Raw genomic sequence first — 22,962 nt, 5'->3', positions numbered from 1 at the left:
GAATATTAAAATGGGATATAAAAGGAAGTGATATTTCCAAGGCAGTGAGAAACATAAACACTGCAGGTACTACTATCTCTCCATCTGCAAGCATCTTGCAGTGCTTTCTTTTTGTGTTTTCTGATTTACTAAATTTTATAGTAAAAAAAGAAACCGTTTTTAATTGAAAACACACATTCAGATATTATAGAAAATCACACTCTTTACTCTAAATTTTATTTCCCCTCTCAACTGTCTTGTCTCATAGTCTTTTTTTCTCTCTATCAAGTTCCTTAATAAAAAAAAACTCTTTTCATCTTTCTCTTAGCTTGCTCTAGCAAACTACCTGCAAAGAACAAAGAGAAAAAAAAACTCTTTACTTTTTGTTGGGGTCACAAGCCAAACACATAAGCCTTTTGTTGTGGTTGTCTTTGCTTATTAAGCCACTCTCTCTAAGACACAAAGAAGTGGGGAAAAAAACTATCCCAAAAGCAACCAACACATTTCTCTGTCTCTCTCTCTCTCTTCCATGGACTTACAACTGAAGCAATGGAGAAGTCAGCAGCAGAATGAGTCAGAAGAACAAGGTTCTGCAACTAAGATGTCTAGCTTTTTCTTTGATCAGATTCAGTCTCAAACTGAAACTTCTGCTGCTGCTCTACCTCTCTTTGTCCCTGAACCCACCTCTTCTTCCTCATTCTCATGTTTCACTCCTGATTCTTCCTCTTCCTCTACAAGGCACCTCAGTAAGTGTTTCCTTTTTTTTTTTTGTAAAGGGCAAAGACTTCTTCACTTAAATCTTGAAGTTGTGACTGATTTGTTGTATGTTAAATTTGTAGAGATGGGAAACTTCTTTAGCTTGGCACAGTGGCAAGAACTTGAGCTACAAGCACTGATCTACAGATACATGCTAGCTGGTGCTTCTGTTCCTCAAGAGCTCCTCTTGCCCATCAAGAAAAGTCTCTTCCATCAGTCTCCTTTGAACTTCCTTCAGCATCCTCTGCAACATAACTTCCCTCATCACCAAGCTTCTTGTGAGCCTCTCTCAATCTATGTCTTGCTTATACTTTTAATTTTAGAAAGAAAAATCTTTCAAGATCTATAAAACTTCCAATTCATAGACTCACTAAATAATAAAGTAAATACATTTTATCTTTAAAAGGCTACTTTGCAATCCTGGACTTTAAACCTTTCTAGAAGATCTATGAGCAACGTAGAAGAACAAAACAAGTTGGGGTTTATGAAACATTCTTAATCCCTGCCTTAAGTGAGATTTTTTGTTGGTTGTTAGTAACAACATGTTTTACTAATGAACACACAGGGTATTGGGGGAGAGGAGCAATGGATCCTGAGCCAGGGAGGTGCAAGAGAACGGACGGGAAGAAATGGAGATGTTCGAGAGATGTTGTAGGCGGTCACAAGTATTGCGACCGCCACATCCACCGTGGTCGAAACCGTTCAAGAAAGCCTGTGGAAACAACCGCCAAAACCGCCACCACAAACGCTGCCACAAACGCAGCATCTTCCTTCGTCTTAGGCGAGGAGCTTGGTCATGGACCAAACAATCTCTTCTTCTCCTCTGGCTCTTCACATCATTCATCTCCACATCTCCACCTTAATAGTCATCAAAGGTACACAAAAAAAACACTCAGTTTAACTGAAGCCATTATTCTTTTTGGTCAAGAGTCTTGAGAGTTAAGACAAGTGTTTTGCATAATAACTGAATACTAATGACAAAGGTTTTAATACAATGATAAATATGTTGAAATTATGAAAAATCTTGTTGTTTAGGATATGGGCATAGTTATTCCACTGTGAACTGATGGTGTGAGGAAAGGGGTAATGTTGGCAATTGGGTGACAGAGAGACTTATCATCATTTTTGTGAAAATAAAAAAAAAAACAAATTCTTCTTTTGTTGAGAGATAATGATAAAAGTTGGATGTGTGATAGAGAATCTAACTTTTCAATCAGAGAAATAGAAAGAGAGAGTATACTTATGTATTTGAAAATAATGTGATGGTAGGGTCTCAGTGAAAGCTGACATAACCTGCATAGAAGAAAAACAAAAGCTCTTAGATTCTGCAACCACTTCCCCTAAAAACTCATTTCAGGAAAACAACAACAACTTCAATTATTGATTTATTTATTAGTAGGACTTGCTTATTGAGTTAAATCAGTCTTTAATCTCTAGCTAAATGGATTAAAAAGTTTAAAACCTTTTTTGTTTGGATCCTCTTTTGACAATGTTCATGTCTAACAGTTGTCCTTCCGACATGAATCAAGAAAGCAACAACAACAAGAGGCCATATGAAACTCGCAGTGGGTTCAGCAATGGAAGATCAGATGATGGTCACATCCTGAGACCTTTCTTTGACGATTGGCCAAGATCATCTGACTCTACCTCAAGTCCATTGACCTCATCGACTTGTCATCTTTCCATCTCCATGCCCGGTAACCCTCCCTCAGACGTTTCCTTAAAGCTTTCCACAGGAAATGAAGAAGAAGAAGAAGCAAACATGAGAAACAACAACAACAATGAGAGGGAGCAGCAACAAAACATGAACTGGTGGAGCAGTGGAGGGAACCACAACAATATGGGTGGGCCATTGGCTGAAGCCTTGAGGTCAGCCTCCTCAACTTCAAGTGTTCTTCAACAAATGGGAATCTCAACTCAAGTCTTTCACTGAGGATAGTGTTGCCTTTGAATCTACACTTTCTGCAGATGGTTTTTCTATGAATTGTTTTTGCTCTGGTGATGTTGTTAGGCCTAAGTTGCCTGCTTTGGAACTGTTTTCTTTCTTCCCTCTGCAGTAATTTATGTCTAAACTTTGAGTATGTTGGTGATAACTGATAACTATGTCATAAGTCAGTACCTGAGCAGTTTCTTGGGTTAGATGTTGGTGATAAGTATGTTTTGATTAGCTATTTCAGATCCTTATAATATGATTGCATCTCCATTGAGGTACACATGATATAAAAGGAAGTGATCATATTCTTATCATTCCTATATTTGATGCAACATGTTACATGGTAGCTCACTTTTTAATAGAGATGACTTGAATATAGTCTTCATACAAAAAAAAAAACTCAAAACAATTTTAAGACTCTTTTAAAAGGTAACATCCAATTCTTTTGTTTCATTCTCATTGCAAGGCTCCAACAGTCTTGTTGATCTCCTCCAGTTTCTTCATCCTAACTCTTTCGCTTTCAGCAAGTAGCTGCCAAAAGAAAAAAGTCATCAACATACAATAGATCTTGCTGTGTATGAAGCTACAGAGCTTTAATTCTTTGAATATAGTTATACCTCCATTAACATGGAAACAAGGTGAGTTTTCTCTTTGTTCTTTTCATTGAAAGCTTCTAATGTCTCTTTGTATTCCTTCTCCTGTCCATATCATTCTCTTCTGTTAAACATAAGTTTTAGACCGTAACTCTATTCTTTTTGTAAGATGACAATGTGAAGGAACCTTCTTCTGACAGCTTTGAGCTAAAGATTTGATATCTCGATTCGCCATGTCGATTTTCTTCCTCACCATTCCAACTTCTTTTCTCATAGGATCTCCCATAATCTCCAGCTCCTGTTTTTAGTTACAAACATTATCAACTTCTTCTTGTCTGAACAGAAAAAAGGCTTTTTATGCACTTACTTCCAATGTTTGAGTCAAGCATCTTGTAGCTTCCTCTGCAAAACCAAGCCTCTGTTGAACTTTCTCCTTAACAGTCATCTTCTTCCTCTCGATCTCTTCTTCTCTGGCTTGAAACCTCGACACCGCCACTTTCCATATCTCTTCTTCTTCGTTCTCCTCCATTGGAAGCTTGCCGTTGGTGTTGACTGCAGGAGCAGCTCCTGAGTTCTTGATACTCATTTCTTTCTTGTTTATTACAACATGTCTCTCCCAACATCTATATATGCACTTTAAGTGTCTTTGTCTTTTGCTTTTGCTTCAATTTAAGCTTCTGAAACGAAGTTGCTTTGCTTTTACACCATTCCAAAATCAAAACAAGCAATCCCGCCAAAAGTAAAAGTTAAAAAGTGGAGCCAAGCTGATGATCAAAGATGTCTTTTTGACCTTCTTCTTTACTCTTTAGTGATTGCAAGATGAGATTATATCTCAGAAGAGGCTACACTTTACATATTAGACATGATATAGATTACAACAACGTTTACTCTGAATACTTTTACCAGTCTTATCTTAAAACCTTTTTAACTTAAAACAACTCGAACTCAAGATGGTCCCCTATGGCTTTACATTCAAGATACCTATCATCATTGCCACCAGGTGAACCCGGTCCGAAGTCGTAGCAATCTGGCAGCTCAGGAGGTGTTGCGCACCGGATAAGAGCCCAGTTCAACCCTTCAAAGAACGGATGTCTTTTGATCTCTGCAGATCCTTTCTCTGTCCCGAACCGGTTCTCTGGTTCTTTCACCAGAAGCCCTCTGATCAAATCCTTCGCCTGGAAGCTCACAAGCGGGCTATCAGGAAACTTGAGGTTCTCCAAGACAACATTAGCCAAAGTCTGGTCGTTGTTGTAGCCTTTGAAAGGCGTTTTCCCGTACAGAAGCTCGTAGAGAAGAACCCCGAAAGTCCACCAGTCAACCGCGGCGCCGTGTCCTTCTCCTTTGATGATCTCAGGAGCTAAGTACTCGTGTGTTCCCACGAAGGAGTTGGATCTTGCTTCTGTTGGTTCGGCCACGAGCTGAGGCAACGATGATCTCTTCGAGTGTTGATCAGCGCTTTTTGGTTTTCGGCCTTCTTGTTGTTGGTTTGAGGAGAGTCTTGGACTGAAACAGGAGACCTGGCAAGACTGTTCGTTGACGCAGAACGGTTGTATGCAGTTTGATGTGTTGTATGGACCTGACATTCTTGCGGGATCTGGAGGAGAAGTTGATGTGAGAAGAGTTGGGTTCACTGCACATCGAAGTGAGAGGTCGAAATCTGTGAGCATGATGTGTCCATCTTCACGGACTAGAATGTTCTCCGGCTTCAGGTCTCGGTATATGATACCAAGCATGTGTAAGTACTCCAATGCAAGAAGGATTTCTGCAACATAGAACCTGAAAACAAATAATATATCATCAATTAACCAAACTATGCCTGACATTTTGAACCGAACAAAATTTTGGTTAGTTCGGTTCGATTCAGTAGTTTTTTTAAAATCAGTTTTCGGTTAGGCAGTCGGTTTTCTTCTTTAAAAAAATTATATCCAAACCACACCCAAAACCAAAGCAAACTAACCGAACTAACCAAAAATTGGTTTTTGGTTAGAAGCTCGGTTCAATTTGGTAGGTTTTCTAAAAAAAGGGTTTTCGGTTGGACAATCGGTTTTCTTATAAGAGAAAATCATATCCCAAATCTAAACCGAACTAACCAAATTTCTAACTAACCGAACAGACCAAATGTCTAACCGAACTAACCGAATTTATCCAACATTTTAACAAAATTAAACAAAAATCTCTGAAATCAAAAACTTCGTTAGAATTTTCAGAAAACTGAAGTAACCGAATACCGAACTGAAAAATCGGTAAAATTTATGTTAAACCGAACTACCCAAACCGAATTAGCCGAACTAACCAAACCAGCAGGCCTAAACCAAACTAATGATGTTAATAACGCAATTTAACAAAGGTAATAATCTTTACCTTGCTGCTGGTTCAGGGAAACATCTTCCGAGCTGCTTCTGTCTAAGCACGTGAACATCTCCTCCAGGACAATACTCCATGACTAGACAAGACAAGTTATCCGAAGTAAACTGCGCATACAATGTAGGAAGAAAAGGATGGTCCAACATTTTAAGTATTTCACGCTCCGCTTGTGCCCTTGGACTCTTCTTCCTTCTCGCCAAGAACTCGTTGTCCATAACCTTTATAGCAAACAAACAGTTCGTACCAATCAGCTCAGCGAGATAGACCGTTCCTATATCTCCGCAACCGAGTTTCTTCAAAAGGTTGAAGTGTCTTAACCCCAAAGAGCCGCCGCATTGCAACTTGACGTGCTTAATCGCTTCCCATCTCACATCCATCGACATGTGAGGCTTGTTCCCACAGCTGAACCTGCTGCTAAGATTGCTCTCCTCGCTCATGCTTGTGCTCCTGCTGTAGTCGCCAAGACTGTCTTTTGAACTCAATGAGAACTCGAATTTGTTACCACTGTCATTATTGCTCGAGGAAACGTTTTGTTTCATGACAATAATCTCAGCTTCAGAGCTTTGACTAGCATTACAAGAACCAGATGAGTTCTCATCGGCTACTTGATGAGCTTCTTTACCAACGTTATTTGAGATAGAGCTCACACTGTCTGAGCAAATCTCAGGAGTCTGACTAGTAGTATACGAAGGTGGTGGTTGGTTATTGATGATGCTGGTGCTCTTCAAGGAACAGTGACATCTTTGGCAGAGGAGTTTATTTGCACTAGAATCTGTTTCTTCATCCTTTTTAGTTGAAACAATCCCAATTTTCAACTTCTTCTTAACCAAAATCTTCTTCTTCGGCTGCTGCTTGGGACGTGGAATCATTCTTGTTACCGTTTTGCTCTTCTTTGTTCCTGCACCATCCAACTTCACTGTCTGCTCTAAATCCAGAGTGGTTGAGAGAATCTTCTTTTCGAGCTCTTCTGCATTGTCTTTGTTGCTAGAATCAGAAGGCAGTGAGGTAACATGTTTGTCAACTTCTTGCACATCATCCTCAAACGATTGAGCAGAAGTAGAGGTGATGTTTTCATCTAACGCTATCTCACAATCTCCACTTCCAGAACTTAGACAAGACCCAGATCTATTGGCTTTATGCAACACCTTAATCTCCAGCATTTGATTTCCCACTCCAAAACTGGTTCCACCTTGAGATGGCTCAGAAACAGGGTTAGAAGGCTCTTCAGACCGTTGAGACACGCTCCTCGAAGTGCTTGGTATATCTTTGTTTACCGATGTCTCATCAACCAAGGCTCCTTTACCCTTATCCACAGGAACAACTCTGGTGGATTGATTATACAAACTCTTAATCCTGTCAGCTTCTGAAACCCTCGGAGAAGCAGCTGCTGATTTAGACAACCGTTTCTGAGCAGCCATCTCCGAGGCCTTGGAAATGCAACGGTCCCTCAGAGCCTGCTTCAAAGAAAGCGAGTCAGCAACTCTAGGAGACTGAGGCGTCATTGGCTTCTTCATGGCGCTTCTCTTTGAAGGGCTAGTGGTCCTGCTCGGACCAGCACTCGCGCTTGTCTCAAAGTGGTTATGGAAAGAAGAACTCAGTAGCCTCCTCGTCGGTGGTTTCACGGGTATAGACTGAAAAAGCTTATCGATGTCGTACTCAAGAGAACCGTGATACTCTCGCTGCTTCCTCTCTGAGTCTTTGCTTGATGATCCTCCCAAAGAAGGTTTACCATATCTCCCTGAGTGTACTTTTGCTAATCTTACTTCTTCATCTTTCTCTTCCACAATTTCACAGGAGCCAGCAAAAGACCCCATTGCAGCTTCTTTTTCTTCCACAGTATACAAACCTCTGAGAATTAAAAAAAAATCAAATATCCATCTTCTATGATCTGTTTCTAAGCTTCAGCAACAAGTAGAGTAACCTGAAACAGAACAATAAGCAAAAAAAAAAAAAACTAGTAGGTCAGGTCATTATAGTTTATGAAATGAAAAGGAACAAAAACCAACAGATCTAAAGTAGGTTTTGGTCATTATAATTTGCACACTATATATATAGAGAGAAAGATTAGTTTTAAACTTAAAACAGAGAAAAAAGAAGACATATTTTTTTAAGGCAAAACTCGAATAGAAAATTTATGAGTTCGTTGAAAGTAAAGTTAGCTGAGTAATGTGAAGACAGACCAGACCAATCACTTACAGCAAAATCAAACCGCGTCAAGAAGAAAGCTTTGAGCCATGAAAGATGAATAACTCTCAGATCTCATTAAACTTGATTACATATTAATTATGATTTACAGGATTCGATTTAATCCAATTAAATTAAATATATTTTTTAAATAAAAAAATACCATAAAGATCATAAGAGTGATTTCAAATGCACAAAAGGCCAGTGAGAACACAGAGAAAATGAAATCTCAGAGAGAAAAAAGGAAACAAATTTAGAGAAACATTACTAAATAAGGTGCACAAATCTCATGTAAACATAAGGCAATGAAAGAGAGTTGCAGAAGAAGAAGAAAAGGTGCAAATGAAGGCGTACGGGTAAAGATAGCTAAAAGAAGAAGAAGGCTTACGCAGATGGAAAGAGCTAAGATTTTGATGGGGAACTCAAGAAATCGAGTGGATTTGGAGCTCAGATAAACCCTAAAATGTACTTATTTAGCCTAGAGAGAATCCGAAGAGAGATTGAGGTGAGGAGAAGAAGGAGAAAGTAAAAGTGTCTTTTCTCTTCTTCTTAATTTCTGGAGGGTTTGGTGTATTTTTCTTTATTTTCTTTGGGTGAATACTGAATAGCGTTAAGAGATGTGATCAAGTTGAAAAACATGGTGGGCTCCATACCATATGTTTGCGAGTCTTTCATATTATTTGCGTCACGATAATATTCTCTTCTTTCTTTTTTTTTACCTTTCATTCCATTATTTCATGAGATATTATTTATCATTATTCCATATCAAAATCTGCATTCAAAATATTTATTTTAATTGAATTTCAGAACAAGAATACATCATATTACATATACGTTGTGTTTTCTTACAAAGGGCTCTATATACGTTGTTTTTTATAAACTTTATAGACTGATTTGGTCGGCTTCGGAAGGAACACGCTTAATGCTATATAGTAAATTAATTCAAAAGCGTATCATACTATTTGACCCGAGTTTGTAATATTTTTTTATTAATGTTAAGAGATGGACCAATCAACTGTTATGGCTCACCATGTAAACCACTTGGGGCGAAACTCAAATCCAAACTGGCTAAATAGTGATAATATAATTTCTAAGAAAAATCGAATCCCGAACTGATGTAAATACATACCAGATCTAAAAATTACCACTAGGTTACCACTTGATTTACATATACGTTGTTTCTCTATAGAAGAATTGTATTCGTTTTAAACACCTAAATAAAAAGTGAATTATGGCATTTACTACTTGTCTAGCCATTTATTTGTATATCAATGTCATCTAGTCATGTCAAAGAAGAATTCACCCGCGATTTTTTGGGTGATCAATAATTTACTTCCACTATTATCATGACAAATTTGACCATAGTCAAAATTGCATAACATTTTGCCCATCATTTCTTGAATCAGTGACTAGCTGAATCTACCCGGTCTATACTACACTCGTTTCTAAAACTTGTGTGTCAGGCTGATTTTCAAATTTTGTTTTGCTCAAAACTGGTCTCCATTTGAATTTTATTAAGATCACTAGAGTTCTTTTTTTGGTAAAATCACTAGAGTTCTTTGTCATCCACCCAGCTCGATTTTCAGTATCTCTTTCACATTCACAATCCTACAAAATTAGTAATAAAATAACAATAACACAAAATTATCCAAGGCTTAGCACCCATCTTGGAATTTTTATGTGATTTGTAGAATACTTAGTAATGTGATTTTTTTTTTGTACTTATATCGACGTGATATTTAAATGTTTTTGAAATTTCATTTAAATAATTAAGAAAACATTGTGTCGATGAAAAGTAACTAATCTCTTCCCTCGTATGTCTCAGTTTACTGCGAACAATTGTTTGGTAAGATTGGTCAGAAATTATAAATAGCACTTAAAAATAATATTTGTGACCTTGGAACAATACTGTCAGAACAAGATAGGTACCACTCAGTGCGCAGTTTATTTCAAAAATTCTTTGCGACAACTTTTAGAGTCCCATTAACCGGGTTCTTAATTTAGATTTGACACTTTTTATATATATTTTTAGCTAAAAACTGACTCTTAGATCATCATTTAACCCCAATCTATTAACTGAAGTTTTTAGTTTCGACTAAAAAATGGTTATAGTTTTTCTTAAATTTTAATTAAGAAAAATTAAAAATCGTCTCTTAAATAAAAGATATAAGAACCGTCTCTTAACTGAAAAGTGTAAAAAAATAAAAACCAAAAAATGAAAAATCATAAGTTAAGAATCTCGGCTAAGAGACCGATGTTAATCATGCCCTTATATCTTTTATTTAAGAAACGATTCTTAGTTTTTCTTAGTTAAAAGTTAAAAAACGATTTTTATCCGAAGCTAATAACTCTAACTTAAGAATATGGGTTAATCATGGTCTCAGTTCAAAGAAAAAAAAAACGTTTTCTCTATTTTCTATTTTGAATATATTTTATTTCTAGAAAACCCCAGTTTTATTTGTTTTTCAAATTCACAATATGACTTCAAAGTTCAAACAGTAGATAAAAGTACCGAACATACAATTAAGAGTTACGTCTGTATACTAACAAAGGAAACATTAATGATTAACGAAAGATATGCTAAGCAGACAAAAATATGTAAAGAAACAAGAATTACGTTTTTTTTTGCTCAAAAAACCAGATAGGGTGACTCGCGTGTAAATAGAAGAATAATATGACTGCATTCTCACTCGAGGGTTAACTAAAATTTTCCTTTTCTTGTTGTGTGTTTTTCCAGTTTATGATTTGACTATTTAAAAAAATCTTTAGAACTACAACAAGTTAAGTACCATATTTCAAAAATACCATCAATTAAAAAATAGACTAATATTTAGGTTTACATTTTAAAGATTATTGTTTACTGTTTAGTATTAAAGGGTTAAAGTAAGGGCTGAGTATATAAATGTGATCTATAAATATTTAAAAAAATAATTTAGTGTTATTTTATCATAAATTTAGAATATTTGTAAAAATAGTCATTTATTAATAGTAAATTAAAAAAATAGTATTAAATTTGTGGTAAAATTAAAATTTCCACGAGTGTTTATCTCTAAAAACTTTATATTTATATATGCTAAATTCAGATTTCGAGTTAAGTACTTATTTCTTATACAATGCGCATATTTATAAATTATCTATATAGTTATATATTAATGAAATACAAAAGGCAGGATATTTAGAACTGTTATGTATATACGTACTTTGCAGAGTGAATTATAATGTAAAGGGTTATAACTTATAAAAATGCAGTATACGTAAATCTATACTATTATTTGCGAAGTAAATTTTTGCAACGGAGCTCTTACGTTAAAAGTTAGAGCGGTTAATATCGTTTATACCCTTAATAAATAAAATGCATAAATCAATTAAAAAATAAAAACGAAATTTTAATTTATTTGATTAGATAATTGATTAAAATTAATAATAGTAAGAATTATCCAAAATCTGAAAATATAATTTAAATAAGAGATAATTTCTATATATATTGTATTGTTATGTGAAAAAAAAATTTAGTGAAAACCTAAAAACATAATTATATAACTAAATATTAATCAAATCAAATTCTTAATTATATAGTTAAAAATAGAATATTGAATTATCTAAAATCTAAAAATATAGTTAAAAAAAAATAATTTCTATATATATATTGTATTGTTATCTGAAAAAGTCTTTTATGAAAAAGTTAGAAAACATAAATTATATAATTAAAAATAGAATATTGAGTTATTTTTAGATTTATTTTAGTATAATGAATATAGTGTACAAAGAACTTTTCAAAAATTTATGAAAATATTTTAACCCGCATCGCAGACAAAACACCTAGTTTGTATATAAATAAAGATGTATCCGGTGTTGCCTTTTCTTCTTTTCTCGTGTTGTTTAGTTTTTCGGTCTTATCTGTTACCAGTTCTTTTTGTAACTTCTGTAAAAATTGAAAATCTTAGAATAAAATTTACATTTATCCAAAAAAAATAATAACAAATAAAGATGTATCAAGAAAGTATCGTACGTCGTAATAATTTGGCTCATTATTTTAGATGTAACATATTTACGGGGGTTGACTGTGTAGAATGTAAGAAATGTATTAAACTTATTATTAACAATGTACAAGAGGAGCAATATATACACCACAGACTCTAGGGAAGATATTAACAACATTCCTAAAACAGAGGAACTATAATATTGAGAAGTTAATGTGAGATCTTCATCGTATATCTTCTTATCTCTTACATTCCCCCTCAAGATGGAGTGGGGGAACACACTCCCAGCTTGTTTCTGAGTTCCAAGTAGCGTGCTCGAGAGAGTGGTTTCGTCAGTGCGTCTGCTAGTTGATCGCGTGTGTTAACATGAGCTACTGCAAGAGCACCACGTTGAACCTGGTTTCTGACAAAATGATAGTCGAGAGCAATGTGTTTCATGCGGGAGTGAAAGACCGGGTTGGCACACAAGAACGTGGCACCTACATTGTCACAGAAAATAACAGGAGCAGTCGGTAAGGAGATGCCAAGTTCGGACAGGACATTGCATATCCAGTTGATTTCTGATGCTGCATTGGCAACGGCCCTGTACTCGGCCTCTGTAGAGGACCTTGCAACTCCATTTTGCTTTTTAGAAGACCAGGAAACCGGATGCTTTCCCAGATAGACGACATATGAGTTGGTGGATACATAGTCGTCGGAGTCACCGCCCCAGTCCGCATCAGAGTAACCTTGAAGCACAAGTTTGTTCGATGCAGAGAAGAAAATACCATGGCTTGGAGTTCCAGCAAGGTACCTGAGTATTCTCTTCGCAGCTTGCCAGTGATCTTCAGTAGGGAGATGCATGAACTGTGACAGTTTGTTCACTGCGAAAGCAATATCAAGCCGTGTGAACTGAAGGTATTGGAGACTTCCTATTAGGCGACGATACTTTGTTGGATCAGATAAAGAAACGCCAGAGTTGAGTTGTAGCTTAGGAGAGGAGGCCATTGGAGTGGTTACCGGTTTGGCATTGGTCATGTCGTATTTGTGAAGAAGATCGAGTATGTATTTCCGCTGGCAGAGATGGAGTCCTGTTTTAGTTCGGTGAGCCTCAATGCCAAGGAAATAATTCAGATCCTCAGCATCTTTCACTGAGAACCTCTCTGCAAGTAGGTTGAGAATGCGTTCAATTCCAGACACCGTGTTGCCAGTGACCACGATGTCATCGACATAAACAAGAAGGTAAATGTGATGAGAACCGTTCTGGAGTGTGAAGAGTGATGTGTCGGAGAGGGAGTTCTGAAAGCCAAGGCTGAGAAGAAACGTTCGAAGTTCAATGTACCACGCCCTTGGAGCCTGTTTAAGGCCATAGACTGCCTTGTGTAAGCGGCACACATGATCAGGTTTGTCTGCGTCGACGAACCCCGGTGGTTGATCCATATAGACTTCTTCAGTTAGTGTGCCTTGTAAGAACGCATTGTTGACATCCAACTGCTTAATAGGCCACGAGTTGCTCACGGCAATGTCAAGCACAAGTCGCAAGGTGGTAGACTTCACTACTGGGCTAAAGGTTTCAATGTAGTCTCGTCCGAACTCCTGATTGTAACCCTTAGCGACCAAGCGAGACTTGCTGTTCCGATGAGAGCCATCAGCATTATATTTATTTTTGTAGAGCCATCGGCAGCCTACAACGTTTTGATGAGGTTGTCGGGGCACCAGGCTATAGGTTCCATTTCGAGCAAATGCATCAATCTCAGTAGACATGGATCCTCTCCATACCTTGTCTTTGAGTGCTTGAGCAACCGTATTTGGTTCAGCAAGGCGTGAAGAGCTTAACACCGCAGAGTAGTTATACTTGGGATTTGGTTTAGCAATCTGATTCTTTCGTCTTGTCACCATAGAGTGACGATTTTCAGCAGCGGGAGGAGGTGGTGGTGGCGGTTGAGATGAGGACGAGGAGGTTGACGTTGAGGAGGACCTCTGTTGATTTGCTTCTTGAGCAGAATGCGAGGGTGAAGAGTGCGTGTGTTGGTCGCGAGATTGCGATTCTGTGGAGGTAGAAGCGCTCTCTTCATGGTGTGAGGCAGAGCATGTAGGTATCACTGCACTCACATGATCACTATTAGTAACACCAATAGAAGGAGTTGTAGAGTTTACCTGATCTGACAAGTGAGGGACGGAGCTCGAGGTTCCCGTTTGCTGTACGAGTGGTGGTTCAGGTAAGGGAACTGTTGTGAAAGGTGGTGATTGATGGCTTTGTGGGTTTTCGGGTGGTTGAGGAGTGAGGGGTGGTGTGGGAAGTTTGGTGAACGGGAAGGTTGTCTCATCAAACTTAACATGTCGCGAGACGTAGATGCGGCCGGTGTTGACTTGAAGACATAAGTAGGCGCTTTGGCTGGAAGAGTAGCCAATGAATACGCATGGGGTTGATCTGTCTTCTAGTTTGTTGTTGGTGTAGGGTCTGAGCCAGGGAAAGCAGAGACAGCCGTAAACCCTTGTCTTGGTATAGTTTGGTTGGGTTCCAAAGAGCTTATGTAGCGGTGTGTCCATGTCCAGTACTGGTGTAGGGAGGCGATTGATGAGATAGGTGGCGGTTGAGAAGGCATATGTCCAGTATTTTTTCGGCATGGAGGCATGAGTAAGTAGAGTTAGGCCTGTCTCTACTACATGTCTGTGTTTCCGTTCGGAAATTCCGTTGTGTTCTGGTGTGTGCGGAGGTGATGTGAGATGGGATATGCCAGCTTCTGCTAGGAGTTGTCGAAGAGCCAGGAACTCACCTCCATTATCAGAGTATAGAGTCCCTATTTTTGTCGAGAATTGGTTCTCTACAAGTGCTTTGAAGACGCGAAATGTCTCTTTGACTTGTGATTTCAATTTGAGAGGATAAAGCCATGTGTAGCGGCTGAAGTGATCAACTAGCACCAAGTAGTACTTGTAGTTGTCAACAGAGACTATGGGTGAGCTCCACAAATCAGTGTATATATATTAGAGAGGGCGAGATGAGATGATAGTGTTTTGGTGAAAAGGTAATTTATGAGATTTACTGATAGAACAATCTGGACACAAAGTGTTTTGGGATACAGATTGGGTGCAAGGTAAAGAAAAATTTGAAACAACATTTTTGAGGATAGAAGCAGCAGGATGTCCTAGGCGGAAATGCCAATCAGACAAAGTAGTTTTTGGTTTGGAGGAAGCAAAGAAGGCTTGAAGGGTAGTAGGTTGGGCTGGCCACTCATACAGCTCATCCTTGGTCTTGCCTTGGATTAACGGGACCCCCGAACTGAGATCCTTCACCTGAAAGCATGCAGGAAAAAATTCCACAGAAACCTTATTAGCATTACACAAGCGATATACGGAGATAAGGTTCTTTTGAATGTTCGGAACACATAGAACATTATTTAAGAGTAAGTTGCGTGTAGGTGAAGGCATAGAGATAGAACCAGTGTGAGTGATGGGAAGGCCAGAGCCATCACCAATCATAACCGAGTCATCGCCAGTATAGGGTTGTTGGATAGACATGTTGTGGAGGTCGCTGGTGAGGTGATGGGTTGCACCAGAGTCCATAAGCCACGCCTGAGATGGATATTGGCCTGCCATAGCAACATTAGCTCTCGGTTGCCAGGGGCGAAACGGTGATGAGCTGACATTGGTGGTCTGCTGGAACATCTGAGGACATCTCCTGGCGCTATGTCCGAAGACACTGCAGATCTGACAGCGCCCTTGATAGCCCTTGGTCGTCTTGTATTCTTGTTTCTGTGTGTTGTGGGGAGACGACTTAGAGTTGTTGTGCCAGTTGGAGTTGTTGCCTCGGTTCTGATAGTTCTGTTGCTTAGGTCGAGAAGTAGCCATGTTCGCCGTCATGGGAATTGCGTTGGAGGCTGGAGTGGAGACTGCAAGGAGTTTTGCTTCTCGGTTGATGAGTTTCTCATGGATCTCGATGATTGAAGGTGAGATATCTCGACCTTCTATTTGTTCTGCAACAGACTTATAGTCTTCGGGAAGACCATCAATGATGTACTCGACTTTGTCTTCTTGATCCAACGGTTTCCCGAGGAGTGCAAGCTGATCGAAGCGAGATGTTAGGCCTCTCATGTAGTCATCAATGTTTTTGTCTCCCTTGGTGTATTGTTTGAGTTGCAGACGAAGTTGTTGTATGTGGCCTCTGCTTGGGGTGGCGTATGTCGCGCTTAAGGACTTCCACATCTCTTGAGACGTTTTTGTGTTGGTGACAAGCGACTGGATGGAGGGAGATAGAGTGCCAAGCAAGCCACTGTAAATGAGACGGTCCTGACGACGCCATTTGGTATAGTCAGGGTTGACTTCTGATTCATCGTTGACGGTGATCGTTTGAGCAGGCGCCGGGTTTGTGCCATCGATGTAGCCTGCAAGATCGTAGCCGTCAAGCAACGCGTGGATCTGAATGCTCCAGGTCATGTAGTTTGTGGAGGTGAGCTTGTTAACATTAACCATGTTGATGTTGAACAGGGTTTTTGTTGTGTCGAGTATCTCAGCTGGTGTTGCCATGGTGAGTGTGGTGGGATAGATCGAGGTTGAAGGGAGGAAGAAGAAGAAGAGATGGCGGCTGAGAAAAAAATTTTAGGGTAATCGATATTGCTCTGATACCATGTAAGAAATGTATTAAACTTATTATTAACAATGTACAAGAGGAGCAATATATACACCACAGACTCTAGGGAAGATATTAACAACATTCCTAAAACAGAGGAACTATAATATTGAGAAGTTAATGTGAGATCTTCATCGTATATCTTCTTATCTCTTACATAGAATGGTGAGTCAACGGGTCATAATATTTCTTCGGATCTCGTTAAATGGAGATGGAAAAGGAGGTTAAATATTTTGAAAGTTATACTATTGAAACTTTAACACCATTTGCCAACAAATAAATTAATTTTCTGTGAAATTCATCTATAGTGGTTTAACTAAGGTTCATTGATTGATGATTCTATACCAAAAAATCTCAATGTCAAATTTTCAAAAACACAAAATTATGCGAATAGATAGAAAAAAAACTTACAAAAAAATCTATAATATTTATCATAGTTTGTAATGCTATAATCTATGATCTGATTAATATAACACTGTATTTTTGTATATAGCAAAAAGCCTAAATCATAGTTGGAACATGGAGTAATCATATACTAATAGACCTCATAGCCCCTTTGACAACCCTTGAACCTAGGATTCCTCTTTCTGCGCCTTTAATCTCTTCCCTCTTGCTTTTTTATTCCCAAAATTATACTTAACTAACACAAATTAGTTACTTAACCAAGTAATCTAACCATTACATCAAAACATTATTATTATAGAAGCAAAACACATGCACGCGCCTATAGAAATAGTTATGAGCCTGCTTCTTTTAAATGGTTTCTTTTAGTGTTTGCATCTTTTCAAGAAAAGGATTTGATGGAACGGAACTAGATTATGTATATGGAAAGGAAACAAGTTTCAAATCTACCATCCTTAATCTTGCATAGCTATACACCTAATGTTTTGGGATCAATCCAATATGAAAGATATATCTAATAGACTAATACTATAAATTATATAATTATATATATGATAAACTAATTAACTTATATTGTCCACAAAAACTAATTAACTTATAAATGGAAGCGTGGTAAAGAGTTAGTAAAAGCTAAACAAAATCATGTTAGAGCAGCATTAACCCTTCACGGGTTCTTAGGCGAAATTTTTTTTTTTTAAAAAAATTTTTAAATATTTTTTTAAACTTTTTTTTCTAAAAAAAAAATTAACCAATTGCGGGTCACCACGTGTCAGTAGGATACGCGAACAGTGCCAAAACTAAGTAAGAGGCACCTCTTGCAGAAGAGCATTAAGAGGTGGTTTTTATCAAAACTGTGGGACCCACCTCTTAAGAACCAAGCTAAGAGCATGATTATTGGGGGTCCTTGGTCTTGGGTCCTTAGTACACATATATTTGTATGTATATATTATATATGCGTATATATTTGCGGGCTAAGGACTTTACGGAAACCCAAACCGATAGTTCCTTAATTAAGGAACTTTTGGTTTGGGTTTCCGTAAAGTCCTTAGCCCGCAAATATATACGCATATATAATATATACATACAAATATATGTGTACTAAGGACCCAAGACCAAGGACCCCCAATAATCATGCTCTAAGAGCTGGGGTTAATGCTGCTCTTAGCTTGCAGGGAAAGTGGAGATAACAATATAGACAAATGTTATGTCAGATTTTACAAATAAGGGTGACCGCATTTAGAAGAAAATAAAGTGTGATATGAAATAACTTCGAACTCTATCTGCTGATAAGATATATCGTATGGATGTTCGAGTATATAAATAGCCAAAAGGATGTATGCATCTAAGGTTAACGTAACCACTTCATGCGGTCTAACTAGGTAAAAGTCTCTAGCTGTGACTTGAAATTTTCAAAGAGCAATAAGTGCGAGATCTAAAAAATGCTTTAGAAGGATTCATCCTGTTCTCACAACTGGATTCACTCACTAGTAAATAATTAAAGATGTATAAGCTCACATACATATATCTTATTCAAAACTCACATAAACATGCCTAAATATGCCTAATATAGCTAATGAAAAACAAGCATCTAGAATTCTAGATCAAATTAACCACGAGAAACCGCACACATTCTTAATTATATCTAGAGAAAAGTTGACCAGGATCTTTAAATATAATAATTTTCGAAGCTTTACTCCATTTTGCCAGCTCTAATCGTTATATGTTATTTGTTTCACTGCAAATTAAACATTTCACTATATAGTTTCCTTATAACTTATGGTAAAATGGTCTAATGATTTCATGATGTGGTTAGTGGACGACTATGATTAAAATCCTCTTCCTGCTATTGTAGACGTTTTATTTTCCTGTTATTGTAGACGTTTAAACGGACTAATTTACATGTTCCGAAGATTAGCATGGAATTTAGCTTAGAATCACGACTACTAAAATAAAAGAATAGTGTAATTTACGTATGGATGTTGATAATTATTGCGTGGACGGCGAGCGAAAACAACGGTGCAGAAGAACAAATGATTCGAGTTTTATTTATATTTTGGATGACTATTAAACTAAACAATATCAATGGGAGCTATAAGATCTCAGAGATGAGGATCCTAGGAAGATGATACGAACAAAATAATAGAGGAAAAATCAAATTAGTTTTGGTAAAATAAAAAGAATTTTTAGAAGGGAACAAGTTAGAGAATAAGGCAGCCAGTATTGGTTTCACGTGTTTGTGTCGACAGGCCACACCCCCCATAAAAGGCTTGCTTGGCGTTTTTGTCTTCGTATGCATCTATAATCCACTCACCAAATTTTGCTTCCGTTTATTTATTAGATTTCTCAATTATGTATTTTGAATTCAGAAAAAAATAAAAGAATAATACTACAAAGAAAAAAATAAAATCGAATATGGGTTATTGTACCTACTGTTTTTGAATGGGAGATATATATTTAGATTCTTCGGAAAATTGCATTATTTATGAACCGTGTAATAAAAAACCTATACACAAATAATTGGTTACAATTTATTTATATATATATAACTAGATAATCCTCTTATAGTTCCAATCATTTATAGTCTTCACAAGTCCTATTGTTTATTTCACCTATAGTATTAGGGGGCCAATTTTAGTTCATCAAAAAGCAAGAACTCGATGGTGATTGATCGCAATACTAACAAACATTCTAAAACATGTAAAAAACTCTGTTTTTACGTTTACATGTTATACACTACTTTTGTAAACTTTATATAAGAAATATGAACCCTGGTATAAATCATGCTATTTTAGGCATGTACTTGTGTGTAAATGTGAGGCTTGTTAGATAATTATCATGAGTCATCATCACAATTGCACTATTATGGGTCTTAATGGTCCAAAAAAGCAGCCCAATAAGCCTCAAACCCATCATACTTAGCTCACGACTTATCCAGCAACGTGGCACATTTGTGACTTTTCCAATCCCACCAACTATTTCTGACTTAAATAAATAAAAAGAAGCTAATCCATAATAATCCCCTAATTATTTTATTTCCTTTCCAGATTCACGACGATGAATAATCCAAGGGCGATTATCTTGCCACGTGTACGGGTTTGGTCCTCATCTTCCAATCAACGGCCGAGGTTTAGTTAAGTTAGTAGCCAATTAGACTCGCCTCAAATATTAGCCCAGCATTTTCACACAAACCAACTTCAGCCACAAGATAACAACAACTTTCTGAAGATCGATCGGATAAAAAATGGCGGAGAAGAGCTTCAAGTACATCATCCTCGGCGGCGGCGTCTCAGCCGTGAGTTTTCTTCTCTCCCTCGTAAAAATATCACGTAGTTTCGTTTTCTTATCCAGTAGTTTAGAATTCCGAAGAGCTTGTTCCGATCTGTTTCGCAAAATACCACAATTCACTCGTAGCTGTTTTGAATCGTGAGTTTGAATCTGGCAATCACTGACTGATTCGATTCGATTCGATCGTTGAGATAACATTACTATCGCAACTTGATTTTGAAATCGAAAAATCGCGTGAAATTTGGTTCGAGCTCAGATTAATCGTAGTAGTACATGATGGTCTACTGTAAATCAAGATAGTTCCAATTGCACTCGGATCTTGAATTTTTGTTGTTTTTTTTAAGGGATACGCAGCTAAGGAGTTTGCTAGTCAAGGAGTTAAACCAGGGGAATTGGCAGTTATCTCCAAAGAGGCGGTAAAGCTTTGGAAACCTTATTATTATGATGATGCGGTGTGTCTTGTAAACTATGATCCTTATGTACTGACTGTGTATTGCTGTTAGGTGGCTCCTTATGAACGTCCTGCTCTTAGCAAGGGCTATTTGTTTCCTGAAGGTAAGACAATCAATGTTCTCGTGTTTACTTTGCTAACTAATGTTATTAGTTTTGAAACTTCAAGTTTGTGTTTCCAGAGCGGCTTATAATCTTCTTTTTGTTGCAGGGGCGGCTAGACTCCCAGGTTTCCATTGCTGTGTTGGTAGTGGTGGAGAAAAACTGCTTCCTGAATCATACAAACAGAAAGGTAATCAACTCTTTCTCTCTGACTGCATCTCACCACTATCAATGTCCTGCCTCATCCACCTAGTCCCACTGGTTATGATCCCATCGATGTTACACTTCTCTGCCAAAGTGATTGTGATAGTGGAGCTAAATCGTGCTACATTTCCATTGTTCTTTGTGTTTGCAGGGATTGAGTTGATACTAAGCACGGAGATAGTGAAAGCAGATCTCGCTGCCAAGAGTCTTGTCAGTGCAGCTGGGGATGTCTTCAAATATGAGACTCTCATAATTGCAACTGGCTCTACTGTAAACACCGTCATCCTTTCATTTCTCGCGTCGGCAAGCTTCTTTTATATATCTGATGAGTAGAAAGTAACTCTCTTTTCATTTACTTGCAGGTTCTGAGATTGACTGATTTTGGTGTGAAAGGTGCTGACTCTAAGAATATCCTCTATCTGAGGGAGATTGATGATGCAGACAAAGTGGTTGAAGCTATTCAAGCAAAGAAAGGTGGAAAGGCTGTGGTTGTTGGTGGAGGCTACATTGGTCTTGAGCTTAGTGCAGCTTTAAGGATCAACAATTTTGATGTCACTATGGTTTTCCCTGAACCCTGGTGCAGTAAGTTGACTCCTATATTTTCGCAATTCAGTTATTCATATACATATGTACTGCTTAGTTGCACATGACTGAAAAATCGTTCCTGCAGTGCCTAGGCTTTTCACCGCCGACATTGCTGCGTTCTATGAGACTTACTATACAAACAAGGGAGTGAAGATCATTAAAGGAACTGTGGCATCTGGGTTCACAGCACATCCAAATGGAGAGGTAAACCACAAAATCAAATTAAACACTTCAGTTTCAATTTTGTTGGTTTCGTATAATCTAAAAGCGACTTTGGTTCTGAAATATTTTGGTTTTAAGATAGTGAAACCAATCATTTTATAAACGCATGTTGGTTCATTAAATTAATTAGTTTCTCCAAATTGTCTCGGTGCAAATGTCTCACTTGTTCTTCTCCTCCAGGTGAATGAAGTACAACTCAAGGATGGAAGGTCGCTAGAAGCCGACATTGTGATAGTTGGAGTTGGTGCAAAACCATTAACAGCCTTATTCAAGGGACAGGTCGAAGAAGACAAAGGTGGAATCAAGGTATTTATCTGCTTTGCGGGCGTCTCTTCTTTTTCTCCCGTACCATTCTGATTTGAATCTTTTTCACAGACCGATGCATTCTTCAAAACAAGTGTTCCTGATGTTTACGCTGTTGGTGACGTTGCCACTTTCCCCTTGAAAATGTATGGAGACATGAGAAGGGTCGAGCATGTTGACCATTCTCGCAAATCCGCAGAGCAAGCTGTTAAGGTAAAATGATGTGAATACAATAAGCCTGATACTGTTTCAAACGCTACATTTATATCTGAAGAGCTCGTTTATAACATCCTCATATATGTGATACATTGTTTCAGGCGATCAAAGCGGCTGAGGGAGGCGGAGCGGTGGAGGAATACGACTACCTCCCATTCTTCTACTCCCGCTCGTTTGATCTCTCATGGCAGTTCTATGGAGACAACGTAGGAGACTCTGTCTTGTTTGGAGACAGCAATCCATCAAACCCGAAACCAAGATTTGGAGCGTATTGGGTTCAAGATGGTAAAGTGGTTGGAGCATTCATGGAAGGAGGTAGTGGTGACGAGAACAAAGCCTTGGCGAAAGTGGCCAAAGCTAGACCTGCTGCAGAGAGCCTCGAGGATCTTACCAAACAAGGCATCTCATTTGCTGCTAAGATCTGAGGAGAAGAAAGATGGGAGAGTTTAAACTTTTTTTCTATTCTATTACAATAAAAGATTATGTTAAGCAATGTGCTTGCACGTACATATGCTGAAATAAGTTGGGTGTTTGAATGAAACCTGATTGGATACTTGTAAACGCTATTCATCAAACTAGATAATGCGATTTTATATTGACTGTGGCACATGGGATTAGCCAAACCGTCTATCAATTACAGCATGTAATGAGAGGTGTGATGCATAAGCTTGTTTGTGCAAAAACTCTATTTAACACAAGAATGAATTCACGAAACGGAAAGTGTGCGCATTGAGGATCTGGGACAAACTCAAGTGATTGAGCTTTTGTCGAAGCGAGATTGTTGAACAACTGAACTTT

At 37.9% G+C, this 22,962-nt stretch overlaps 4 protein-coding genes across 4 annotated transcripts; 2 read left to right on the top strand and 2 right to left on the bottom strand.

Moving 5' to 3' along the window:
* The first annotated feature begins 398 nt into the window (after positions 1-398).
* On the top strand, positions 399-2,906 carry LOC103841221 (growth-regulating factor 4). Its single transcript, XM_009117741.3, has 4 exons — positions 399-725; positions 819-1,013; positions 1,301-1,610; positions 2,242-2,906. Exons 1-4 carry the CDS (start codon positions 509-511, stop codon positions 2,666-2,668), a joined length of 1,149 nt encoding a protein of 382 aa, XP_009115989.2. The 5' UTR covers positions 399-508; the 3' UTR covers positions 2,669-2,906.
* Positions 2,907-2,955: 49 nt separating this feature from the next.
* Positions 2,956-3,879, bottom strand: LOC103841220. Its single transcript, XM_009117739.3, has 4 exons — positions 3,629-3,879; positions 3,449-3,559; positions 3,286-3,366; positions 2,956-3,199 (listed from the first exon to the last, which is right to left on the bottom strand). Exons 1-4 carry the CDS (start codon positions 3,845-3,847, stop codon positions 3,125-3,127), a joined length of 486 nt encoding a protein of 161 aa, XP_009115987.1. The 5' UTR covers positions 3,848-3,879; the 3' UTR covers positions 2,956-3,124.
* Positions 3,880-4,001: 122 nt separating this feature from the next.
* On the bottom strand, positions 4,002-8,640 carry LOC103841219 (serine/threonine-protein kinase KIPK1). Its single transcript, XM_009117738.3, has 3 exons — positions 8,198-8,640; positions 5,623-7,546; positions 4,002-5,037 (listed from the first exon to the last, which is right to left on the bottom strand). Exons 2-3 carry the CDS (start codon positions 7,437-7,439, stop codon positions 4,191-4,193), a joined length of 2,664 nt encoding a protein of 887 aa, XP_009115986.1. The 5' UTR covers positions 7,440-7,546; positions 8,198-8,640; the 3' UTR covers positions 4,002-4,190.
* An 11,192-nt stretch (positions 8,641-19,832) lies between these two features.
* LOC103841218 (monodehydroascorbate reductase 1, peroxisomal) lies at positions 19,833-22,771 on the top strand. Its single transcript, XM_009117737.3, has 10 exons — positions 19,833-20,089; positions 20,427-20,498; positions 20,586-20,637; positions 20,744-20,824; positions 20,990-21,108; positions 21,201-21,420; positions 21,509-21,627; positions 21,826-21,951; positions 22,021-22,161; positions 22,266-22,771. The coding sequence occupies exons 1-10, from the start codon at positions 20,039-20,041 to the stop codon at positions 22,587-22,589; spliced, it is 1,305 nt and encodes a 434-aa protein (XP_009115985.1). The 5' UTR covers positions 19,833-20,038; the 3' UTR covers positions 22,590-22,771.
* Positions 22,772-22,962: the final 191 nt, after the last annotated feature.

Source organism: Brassica rapa, chromosome A09, assembly GCF_000309985.2.
Source record: "Brassica rapa cultivar Chiifu-401-42 chromosome A09, CAAS_Brap_v3.01, whole genome shotgun sequence".
Lineage (NCBI taxonomy): Eukaryota > Viridiplantae > Streptophyta > Magnoliopsida > Brassicales > Brassicaceae > Brassica > Brassica rapa.
Note: the sequence above shows the minus strand (reverse complement) of the source record. Positions and strands in the feature narration are given on the sequence as shown.

Coding starts and splice junctions, on each gene's coding strand:
- LOC103841221 (XM_009117741.3), top strand. CDS start 509: ATGGACTTACAACTGAAGCAATGGAGAAGTCAGCAGCAGAATGAGTCA. Junction 726..818: donor TTCCTCTACAAGGCACCTCA/GTAAGTGTTTCC, acceptor TTAAATTTGTAG/AGATGGGAAACTTCTTTAGC. Junction 1,611..2,241: donor CACCTTAATAGTCATCAAAG/GTACACAAAAAA, acceptor CATGTCTAACAG/TTGTCCTTCCGACATGAATC.
- LOC103841218 (XM_009117737.3), top strand. CDS start 20,039: ATGGCGGAGAAGAGCTTCAAGTACATCATCCTCGGCGGCGGCGTCTCA. Junction 20,825..20,989: donor TGAATCATACAAACAGAAAG/GTAATCAACTCT, acceptor TTGTGTTTGCAG/GGATTGAGTTGATACTAAGC. Junction 21,109..21,200: donor TAATTGCAACTGGCTCTACT/GTAAACACCGTC, acceptor ATTTACTTGCAG/GTTCTGAGATTGACTGATTT.
- LOC103841219 (XM_009117738.3), bottom strand. CDS start 7,439: ATGGGGTCTTTTGCTGGCTCCTGTGAAATTGTGGAAGAGAAAGATGAA. Junction 5,038..5,622: donor TTCCCTGAACCAGCAGCAAG/GTAAAGATTATT, acceptor ATTTGTTTTCAG/GTTCTATGTTGCAGAAATCC.
- LOC103841220 (XM_009117739.3), bottom strand. CDS start 3,847: ATGAGTATCAAGAACTCAGGAGCTGCTCCTGCAGTCAACACCAACGGC. Junction 3,560..3,628: donor GCTTGACTCAAACATTGGAA/GTAAGTGCATAA, acceptor AACTAAAAACAG/GAGCTGGAGATTATGGGAGA. Junction 3,367..3,448: donor CTCAAAGCTGTCAGAAGAAG/GTTCCTTCACAT, acceptor TGATATGGACAG/GAGAAGGAATACAAAGAGAC.